General features: G+C 55.7%; 1 protein-coding gene across 1 annotated transcript in view; it reads left to right on the top strand.

The window, feature by feature from the left end:
* Positions 1-628: 628 nt before the first annotated feature.
* Positions 629-11,095, top strand: part of Ctdsp2 (CTD small phosphatase 2) — a 20,487-nt gene continuing 10,020 nt past the window's right edge. The window contains exon 1 of the mRNA XM_021173887.2: positions 629-1,208. Coding sequence (XP_021029546.1) covers positions 1,145-1,208 — 64 coding nt within the window. The 5' untranslated portion in view covers positions 629-1,144. The remainder of the gene's footprint in view (positions 1,209-11,095) is intronic.

Raw genomic sequence — 11,095 nt, forward strand, 5'->3', positions numbered from 1 at the left:
TTGGGGGTAGGGGGGAGCTGGACTGGGAGGATGGGGTAGATGCCTGAGTGGGAGCGGCTGGCACCAAAGGTGGCCTTAATACATAAGGTGTCATTTTAGTGTGGTCACCCAGTCCAGAGGGTCAATTCCATTCCTCACACTCTGGAGTCTCGGTTCCGCCCCCTACACACTCCTTCCAAGGTATATATCAGCGGTATTCTTATATAAGGCACTGGGCTCTAAGCAGGAAATACCGTAAGTGCCTCGAACCCAATCTGGCGTCTCCATTTTTCCCCAGGTTTCGTAGGGCGGAACCATTGAGCCTTCTTGGAGTAAAGCGTCGGAAACACAAACACCCCAGCACCGAGCACGGAAACCGGAGCTTTGGAGTGGCCTTTTTAAGTAGTTGGGAAGGGGGTGTGGCCGAGAGGACCAGGAGGCCGCAGCCCAGCAAGCGGGGAGTGGCCCGGGGGCGTGGCCGTGGCGACTGGAATGTTGTTGGGTCCTTGCACCGCATAGTAAGGAGGGGCCACGCCCCCTTTCTGCGAGCGGGCCAATCGGAGTGCCGGAGCGGTTTCAAGTCTCCCCCGCCAGCCTGCCCGCCCGCCACCCCACCCCCCTCGGGGATTCGCTTTTTCCGTAAGAAAATAGCAAACCTCTGCAGGGTCCGCGGCCCCCGCTGCTCGCCAGAGGAGGGTCCCGGGGCCTAGGACGCTGGCCCGGTGCGGGACGCGCCGGCAGGCGGCGGAGAGGCCGGCCCAAGATCTGGGAGGAGCGCGGGGGTGGGCGCTGCAGCCGCGGGTTGTTTATCTGGAGTACGGAGGGGAGGGGGGAGCCTGGAAACCGCCCCGTGTCCCATTTCCTCCTCTTGTTTTCGCTCCGGATTCTCCATGTTGGACCCAAACTGAGGAGCCCGGAGCTGCCACCGGGGGATCGGGGCTGGGGGCACCGGGGAAGCCGCCGCCTGGCCCGCCCGCCCTCTGTGCAGGCCGCCTCCCTTCCCGGCCCGGGGAGGAAACGCGAGGGGGATGTGAACAGCTGCGGGAGTCGGAGTCTCGGGAGCCGGAGCCCGACGGGCCCCCGCCCAGGCCCCCCAGCCCAGCCCGCCTGCGCGCCCGCCCGCGCGTCCTCCCGCCCAGCCAGCCCGGGCCCGCGGGATTGTTAGATGGAACACGGCTCCATCATCACCCAGGCGCGGAGGGAAGACGCCCTGGTGCTCACCAAGCAAGGTAGGGGCGCAACTTCCCAAAACTTTGCGTCGCCCCCGAGCGGGGAAGGGGCGGAGGATCCGGCGGGACCCGGGGTCCGTCGGTCCTCGCGCACCCGTCGGGCTCTCGGACCCCGGTGGGGGCTGAACGAGGCCCTGGCTGCCAGCGCCGGGCGGGAGGGTGTCATCCGCGCAGCTGTCACCCGTCGGGCCACCCCTCCCCCCCGGGGGCAGGCAGAGGCTCGGAGGGCGCGCGTCGCGCCAGGCCACCCGCGCCGCCCCCACCCGAGCCGCGGAGATGGAGTGGTCACTCCTCCCCCACCCACCACCGCTGCGCGCCTGCCCCGGGCCCCCGGGGAGGGCACCAGGGGTCCCGAGCTGGAATGCCACGGGGACCGGAGTTTTCACGCAGGACCGGGATGCCCGGGCGCTCGGCGGTGGCGGCGCGGGGACTCGGGACGAAGTTCACCCGCCCGAGGCGGGGGCGGTGGTGGGGGAGGGGGGAGGGCCGCGGTCACCGCCGGGCGCGGGACTCTCTTCGCGGCTCGGCGGAGCAAACAAGCCGGACCGGAGGCCTGGCCGGAGCCCCTCCCTGCCCCGTGCGCTCCCCCGGGGCCGCCGCTGCACACACACAGCCGCGTTTGTTTAGACCGGGAGCGGTGTCCCTGGTTACATAATTCGCCGGATGGCATCAGACCCAGCGTGTTTCTGAATCGCGCAGCGAAAAAGTGCGAGTTTGTCTGTGGGCAGAATCTCGCGACCCCCCCCCCTCCGCCTGATTGCAGGGGGAGGTCGTCGGATTGAAGCAGACAGGGACGTCCGCAGGCAGGCCCTATCTGGGGAACGAAGCGGAGGCCTCAGCCTCCCGCGGGGGTGGGGAGGAGATTGGGGCTGGGAAGATGGGGTTGCTCAGTTTGATCACAGTGGGGTCCCCTGAAACTCTCCTCTCCCCTATGTTCATCTGGCCTTGAGCATTGTGTTCAAGATAGCTGGTAGAAATTTCCGCCCAGAGTAAGGACTAGTGTTGCCCCCTTCCCTCCTTTTTCTTTTTCTAGAGAACTCCCAGGACTGTGGCCACTTGGCTCAGAGGCTGAGAGGCGAGCACGCTCTTGGAACCAGATCTCAGGCGTTGCAGCCCTTTCTTTCTATTCCGGAGGGGCATAAAAGGCCCGTGCCACAATTGAGTAGACTGAGACTTAGAGCCTGGAAGGAGGCCAGCTGTGGGGCCTGGGTGTAGTCATGCCCTACTAATACTAAGCAGCAGGTCATTTTTCCCGGGGGTTCACTTCCCAAGGAGTCTACCCAACTTGCCCTAGCCTAGGGGCAGAGCAGCTGGGCTGGTATCCCAGGCTCTCTGGAATTCCTTGTTAGGTTGGGGGAAGGGGAGCGGTGCGTGTTTCTTGGCCTTCTGAAGCAGCCTGCGCTGAGGAGAGCCGAAGCTCTGCCTGCCCCTCCTCTTTGCCAGGGTCCCCTGTTCTAACTGCATCACTGACCCAGCTGTGAGATTGGCGGCGCAGCAAGTTCACCTCCTCTCCTGGCCAGCCTCTCAGCAGTGCTGAGCGCCGCAAAGGGAGGCTGCCTGTGTTTATCAATTACTGCCAGTGTTCAGTTCCCTTTGCAGCCTCATCCCAGGAATAGGACCCATGCTTCAGGTGAAGAAATCTGGATGGGAAAGGACATAAGAGGAGGGGGTAGTGACAAGCCGGGCATGGCGTGTGCCTCCTTCCCACCTATGCTCCCTGCAGGGTCTCCTAGGTGTCTTGAGGGTGGTGGGCCACATCGGGATAAGAAGACTCGGGACTGTGCTGTAGCTGCACTGAGCAAATCAGAGCTGAAGTTTCATCCGGCAGGCAGGATGAGTGACAGGCGGCTGAGAGCAGAGCAGCTGGCTCCTGACCGTGTCAGGTTGCTGCTGGTTGAGTTTTCTTGGAGTTACAGTTTTGTTTTCTTCTTTGTGTGTAGTTTGTCCTTCACATTTCTCCCTGGAGGAATCTGAATTCTCCAGCCAGTAGACTCTTGGTGTCTCTCCCCCCTCCCCTTGTCATTCGATTGCATTCTCTGGGAAGGCATGCTTGCTTCTGAGTAGCTTGGCACCCAGCAACCATGCCAACTAGCTGAGTCGGACATCATTTACAAACAGAACCTGCATGTTAACACTCCTTTAGGAATTCCCTCCCCTCCACTCTCACCATCTCCCATCCCCAACTCCTGGCTACCTTTGGAAGAGCAGAAGAGGAGGAGTGTGAAGCAGTTTATTAATGAGTTGATTTCTGGAAAGAAACAGGTTGCCTCTAGCTTCGGTGTTTTCTCAGTGAAGTTGTTTACCAGTGCAGATTTTTTTATGTTGACTGTTTGTTTATTTTTAGCATTCTGTTCTCTGAGTGTTAAGGCTGCCTGGTGTGTTGACGATTCAAAAGTAATTACAGTCAGGGAGGTAGGACAAAGTTGCTGAAGTCATTGATAATAAAAGCAGCAAAATTAGATCAACTCTCCAGGCAGACAGGAGAAATGGCTCCCTGGTACAGCAAGAAGCGGGCCATGTATGTGTCACATCAAAAATAAAAGTAACCTCTTGGCAGGAATGGGTGTAAGGGTGTCACACAGTTACTAGGAGGCTGTGCCCAGCTCTGGGCTCAGATGGGGAAAGCAAAGGAAACAAGGCTGCCTTTGGCAGCCCAAAGTGAGGTAGGGGCGGGGCCTCCAGAGACCTATCAGGACTTTGGGGGGAGTCAGAAATGATCTGTAATGGGCAAAATCCAATGCCTGCTTTTGGAAGAATGACTAAGCTTTGGATTCCTTGTCTCACATCTGGAACTGGGCAGGGTCTGATGTCTAGTTACACTGAGGGTTCTTCACTGAGGAGGCTGTCCCTAAAACATGCAATGGTTTTGTTAGATTTATATTTTGTGTATAGGTGCTTGGCCTCCGTGTATGTCTGCACTGCATGGGTGCCTGGTGCCCACAGAGGTCAAAAGAGGGCATCTGGTTCCCTGAGATTGGAGTCAGATGATTGTGACCCACCATGGGGTCTGGGACTTGAACTCAGGTCCTCTGGAAGGACAGCCAGTGCTCTAAACCTCTGAGCCATCTCCCCAGCCTCTCAATGACAAGTTTTTCTTCTTGCTCCCCACAGAAGGGAGAAATCCTGACCTTTCCCCTTGAGAGTCCAAGCTCCCTGTAGCTGCAGCTAAGCCTTTAACAGGAAAAGCTTTGAAAGGAGTATTGGTGGTGGGTGGGTAGGGCCCTCCTAGGCCAGCCTGCACTGGTGGGAGCTGACAGACTCAGTCCTGCTCCTTCTGGATTTATCCCCCATCCTGGGATCAGGCTGAGTGGTCGCTGAGACCATGTAAGCCAGAATTGCTCCACACTGAGAGCCTGGGGTATAGGGCTTTTGCTCTACCACAGTCAGTAAGTGTGCAGAGCCGGAGGCTCGGCAGCTGACTTGGAGCAGTTTAAAGAAGCCATGCTTGAGAGAGAGGTGAAAAGTCCCTGGGGATTGCAGGCATGGGGAAGCGTGGAGGTGTGGGGGAGGCCCGAGTCCTTCCTCTAAGCCAGAGAAGGTAGGAAGTTAAACAGGGTGACAGCTGGCTCTGGAGGCCTCTCTGGTCAGTCTTTTAGTGAGATGTACTAAGTAAGAAAGGAACACTAGAGGGGCACTTGTAACAGCAGGCTGTGAGAAGTATGAGATGCTGTAAGTATGGGAGAGAACATGTGCACGTAAGTGGCTGTGTGAGTGTACACGCATGCACTTACTGATGACATACGTAGTTGGGCACAGCGCCCCCTAAGCTTTGAGAAGTGTTGAGTATTGTCTTTTATTTCCATCTTGGGATATTTTATCCTGGGGTTGGTGAGGAAGTGGGGTCACCAGTTGTTAAGTGTTTGTTATTGTTGCTCCAGTGTTGGTTGCTCCACATTGGTTGCTTCAGATTCATTCCTGAATGCAGCTTGGCTGGTGTTCTGTCCTCCCTCTTCCTGTCCCTTGGATACGCGGTCTGTCGGATGGGTTTACTGCTAAGAACAGGCGCCCCCAGTCACCACATTGGTGTGAAAGATGATCCTCTGTGCCTCCCACAGCCTTCCTACAGACAGTTGTGGCTGCTTGTGCCTGTGTGTGTGGCAGGGATGGGACATCTCACAGCCCTGGGCCTCATGGAAGTCTCTGAAGTGCAGCTTAAACCTTGGAAGCAGTTTGGTGTCTTGGAGAGGGAGCTGGCAGTTGTGTATGTGACAGTGACTGCCACTGTTTGGTTTGGTTGGAGTCTGTGGTCTCGGTGGATTATGTTCTAGGTACTCTTAGTGACGAGGAGAGCGGGAGCTTGTGGACAGGTGGCTTTGGTCTGAGTGGCGAGCGCAGTGAGAACCTTGACTGCTGTTCATCCCGTCGCAAGCTGGAAGTGACTGAGAAGGGTAAGGATTTGGCTCATTACATCCCTCACGTACTGAAAGCCTATGTGTAGCCAGCTGGGCTGTAGATGAACATGTTCCGTGCAGATCTACAAATGAACATGATCCGTGCAAATCTACAAATAAACATGTTCCGTGCAGATCTTATGGGGAAACTGGTAGAAATTAGAAGGAGGAAAGTGGACTTGTTTGAAATGGAGCACTCAGGATCAGAGACTAAGAACAAGTTCCCTGTGATGCAGCACCGAGCCCTTCACTCGCGGGAGCCTGGTTCCTGTGGACCCCACAGCCTGGCTCTGGGCAGCAGTGTGTGCTCTCTTCTTATTGGTTAGCTTTTCTACTGCTAGCCTTGAGCCTGATCTGAGTGAACCTCAACATAAAAACACACACATTCTCATTCTGTCTTGTCTGTGTCTCTCATAGTCAAGTTGTGTGTGTGTGTGTGTGTGTGTACATGTACACACACACACTCCCCCCTCCCCCTTGTGGTGGTGGTGTACTATGAGACAGACAGACAGACCTTGAGCTGCTCCTGCCTGCTGCTCAATGATGGATCGAGGGAGGGCCTCCTTGTCAGCCTCTTGGAACCCTGACTGACTCCCATCCTGGTGAATCTGCTCTAAGCCACATGCACTGTTCCCAGGGAGCAAACACGGCTCCCACTCTAGTGAGAAAAAGGCTGTGTGACACAGATTACAGGAAGGGACAAAGCATTCCACCTCTACACAGCAGGAGGAGGAGGCCTCTCCTTCATGATACTACTGAAAGGAAGGACAGCCAGCCCAGGTCTCTTGACTAGGGTCTTGTTTGTCTTTGTTTTGGAACAAGTGTGGCAAACCAGACTCAGCCCAGCAGTACCAGGCCATCATCAGATCTGCTGGAGAGGGAGGTGTCTGGGGCTCAGAGGAATCGCATTCTAATTCTGAAAGGGGTTGGTTAAAATTCTCTGGCTCTCAGCCAAGGACACACATCAGAATCCCTTGTGACACTTACTAAAAATGCAGCCCCCTCCCCCACCGCACACCTGGGACCCACTGACTCAGAACCTGGCAGGTGGGCCAGGCATGTGTGTTCCAAGTTCTCCCGAGATTCTGACAGGTGTCCTGGGAGAGGAGCCAGGAAGCACAGCAGAGAAGCCAACTGCCTGTTCAGCCCTGAGCAGAGCATTCCCTCAGGGTCCAGAGTCACTTTCATTAGGCAGCCTGTGGCTCTAAGATCCAGGGGAGCCTAGAGTTTTCTGAGTGAGTGGATAGAGTAATTGTTCTTGCTCACCGAGTCCCAGCCAGGGTTCACAGAGCGCTCCCATGGGCAGGGTGCTGAGAGCAGAAGCTTGTGTGACCTGTGGAGCCCACCCTTGCCACCCTACCTGCTGCTTCACCCGCTGCCCTAGGTCTAGATCCAGATAGCTCAGAGGCTGCTCTCATTGGCTGGTGGAGGGTGGGGAGGAGCAGAGGGCTTGGAAGTGGGCAGAGCACATTGAAGAGGCCAGATCCTGAGGAGGGAGCAGGTTGGCCAGCCTCAGAGGCAGAGGGACATAATGAGTTTTGTGTGGACCCAGAAAAGGCCTTGGCCCACGTTTGGGCTGGGATGTATGGCCTCCTCAGGAGGAAGGAGCACTAACATGACTGGTATCCAGTACCCAACACTGTCTCCCCTGCACTATCCAGCCCTGTGCCCCTAACATTTCTCAGGTTAGTCCCTGCAGCTCCAGAACCTGCTGCTCCTGGAGACCCCCATTGCATCGCACCTTTAAATATTTATTGCTATTATTTTCAAATAATTAAGGGAAACTTATTAAAATTCAGGTCTGAGACCCTGAGAGGGTTGGGGCAGGGGCAGGACTATGAGGCATGGTGGCATAAACCCACCGTCCCTATATATGCCTCATGAGGCTGAGGCAGGAGTGTGAAGCTGGTGTGAGTCACATGGAGATGGCTGCCTCAAATACACACAAATATGAGAGGAGCCTCTCTACTCGGCAAGGGGAACAGAGGAGCTGTCGATGCAGGACTACCAGAGGCCTAAGCCGTGCTGATAGAAGCCAAATCCTGTGACGCAGACTGCTTAAAACAACCCAGCCCATGCACATGCTGTTGGATTCACACATCTACTTCTGCCCTGCCTGCCTTGTTGGCAGAAGAGAGCACATCAGTAGTTGGCCACTGTGCATGAGAGGCCACCATCCACTGCTGCTCTGCCTGTGGCCTTCCTTGTCTAGGCATCTCCTGCCCTCTTGTCTCTTTGCCCACTTACCTGCTGGTCCAAGGAACCCTTCCATCAGCCTGGCACTTGAGTGCCTGTCTGTAGCCAAGGCACAGACGCTGCTGCTGACAACCTGGGAGGACTCCTCTCCACAGGGAGCCCCAGTCAGATGTGCCTTGGCTGCAGGGCCCAGGCAACTGGCCAGGAAGGGCCGGAAATGCTCCAAATACTCTCCTTCCTCCATAGCACAGGGGAGGAGGCCGCTCAGAGAGGCCATTTTATAGTGAGAGCAGCCCTGCCCTGTGCTGTGGTCGGATGGCAGCTGAGGGGGAAGCTCGGATGTTGAAGGGAGTGAACCAGAAAAGTATCCTTGTATGTGAATGGTCTTCTGAAAATCCCATCATGGCTCAAGGAGTTGCCTTCTGCCTGTCCGGCGCTGTGCGGATTTCCTGTGAGGAATTCCTTTACCAGGATACATAACTGTGTTGTTGGCAACTGTGACAACTAACCCTGACCTTCAGAAGGTTAAAAGTAATGCCGTCCTGGTAAGGCCAGGCTTCATCTTCTTACGGGCACAGGTTCCTATAGGGTGTTACTGCTGTGGGGTGGGTGCCAGGGGAGAGGGCGGTGTTAGCATCGGGTGATGCTGGTCTTGTCATATCCCAGCACTGTCCATCGAGGCTGAGCCCGGGAAGGAAAGGTATGGTGGATGGGGAGTGGGGGGAGGGTTCTCCCAGGCACACATCCCTCATCTGACCCCGAATTTTAACCACACATGAGGAAGTGAGGGCCCCTAGTTCTCTGTTGCTCTCCTGGAATGAGGCCCAAGTTGTTGCCAGTTAGTGTAGCTTTTAGTCTTAGAGGCTACCCTGGATCTCACTCACATGTTTTGTTTATCCTGAGTGAGGTCCTGCTATTAACCCAAGTTTTGGATGAGGAAACTAAGGCTTCATGGTTGAATCCAGCAGAGCCTGGCCTCCAGCCCAGACAGTACCAAGTGGAGGGAGACCTGTGTCCATAATCTACCTCATGAGGAACCCTAGCAGCCCCAGCCTTGAGTTGGAGGGGTGTTGGGAGGGTCCTGGCTTCTAGTCTTCAGTCCCCAGCCCCTTCTTCTACTTAGAACTGGCCTGTTGTACGTGAAGAGTCTTGGGACAGGAGCAGGTGCTTCGCAGACAGGAAAGGAAGGCTTAGCTACCCTCAGGAAGGAATTGCTGGAGGGGAGTGGGGTGGGGGCAGGGATGTAGTGCAGGAGCCATCCATCCATCCCAAGGCTTTTGACACAAGGTTTTGGGAGGGAGTGTGTCCTTGCTGCCTTCTGTACCTCTCTGGTCTGCCTAAGAATCTGGAGGGGACATGGGGGTGAGGCTCATCCTGGAGGGAAGTAGAGCAACTATTTCCTAGAAGAGGCTAAGAGCTCTGACTGCTCTTCCAGAGGTCCTGAGTTCAATTCCCAGCAACCACATGGTGGCTCACAGCCATCTGTAATGGGATCTGATGCCCTCTCCCCTTCTGTCTGAAGAGAGAGTGTGTGTGCTCACATAAATAAATCAAAAGAGAGAGACAGAGACAGACAGACCAGTGTGTGGAGCTGTCTAGACACTGTTGGTGAATGCCCACAAGCCTTGGCTCTGGGTTCAAATTCTCACTCTGCTCTCATAACACTGCATGGCCCCAGTGGGCTGATTATCCTGTCTGCCTGTTTCTTTTCCCCCTGCAAAATGAGAGGCAGGACCTACAAATGAGTTCCTCCTGAGGGTCGGTGAGGCCCTGAAGGCAAGTGTCTAGCACCACTCAGCTCCTGCAGTGCCTCCTTCCTTCCCTCACTTGGGGACTGGACATGAGACTGGAGGCTTCCCCAGGACCGAGCTCTGCAGGAGTGGCAAGCCGAGAGGCCCTGCAGTAGTTGTTAGCACCTGTCTGTCATACATAGGCCAAAGGCTGTGGAACAGAATAGGTGAGGCTGTTGTTGGCCATGGAGGGAGAAGCTGAATCCAGCCCTGATGCCCCTCAGGAGTAGTGTTTGAAAAAGTAGGGAAAGCAGCCTGCATCAAGGTTGCTGTGAGGTGGGGCCTGAAGTGGGGGAATGACTTGAGGTCCTGGGTCTAGGGTGTTTCCTTCAGAGCTGCACTCAAGGTCAGGGCAGTTTTGATCTCCTGAGACACAGAGGTTGATGGTCACACTGTGCCTTGGAGAAGCCCCTCACTCACCCCTACCTACAGTTCAGGATTTCTGCATTGGCCTGGGAACTTGTGCCTGTTGGGCCTCCTGCAGTGGACACAGGCAAGGCCTCTCCCTGGCCCTAGCCAGCTGCTCCAGGATTCCTTATCCTCACAGAGCTGGCAACTGTGACGTTGACCACACTGGGCCTGGCCTCTCTTGAGGAACGGCCTGGGTTGTGTGGTCTTCTAAGAAAGACTGTGCCTCCAATTGTGGGTTGTGCAAGAAGAAGACAAAAACCACAGGAGAAGCTTTGGCCTTGGAGCTTTGTCTCTGCGTCTGCCCGAGCCCTTGAGCGGAGAAGTTAGTGGGGGCCAGTGGGTGGGGCTGCGAGCAGCCCCTTCTGGTTTCTGAAGAGATGATTAGGAGTCTGGAGGGCCCTTTCTTGTTTGGGGGCGGGGGGTGTCGAGACAGGGTTTCTCTGTATAGCTCTGGCTGTCCTGGACCTCACTTTGTAGACCAGGCTGGCCTTGAACGCAGAAACCCGCCTGCCTCTGCCTCCTGACTGTTGGAATTAAAGGCTTGTGCCACCACGCCTGGCTTGGAGGGTCCTTTCTAAGGATCCACCACCACTGAGCGTTGAATTTGGTCTTGAGAAGGCTGTGGCAAGTTTCTTCAGCACAACATGCCCAAAGAAATCTTGGTTCTTTACATGTGGTCAAGACTGGAAGCGATGCCACAGGGGCCAGCAAGGTGTTTCAGGGGTGAAATGCCTGCTGTTCTGCAATCCTGACAGCCCAACTTTAACCTTGGAGTCCACATACAGGAGGAGGGACAGTCACATAAAAGTGTGTCCTTTGACTTCACATTTAAAAAATGATGCCCACATTTTCAGACAGTTTACTGGAAAGGCTCAGTTACTTTTCAGAGAGGTCCCCAGTGGCCATACCAAAATGAAGGGTAACCCCATGCCTAACCCAAGAGGGGAAAGAAATCACACACTAGCTGGGCAGTAGTGGCACACACCTCTAATCCCAGCACTTAGGAGGCAGAGGCAGGTGGATTTCTGAGTTCAAGGCCAGCCTGGTCTACAGAGTGAGTTCCAGGACAGCCAGGGCTACACAGAGAAACCCTGTCTCA

This window comes from Mus caroli, chromosome 10, assembly GCF_900094665.2.
Source record: "Mus caroli chromosome 10, CAROLI_EIJ_v1.1, whole genome shotgun sequence".
NCBI lineage: Eukaryota > Metazoa > Chordata > Mammalia > Rodentia > Muridae > Mus > Mus caroli.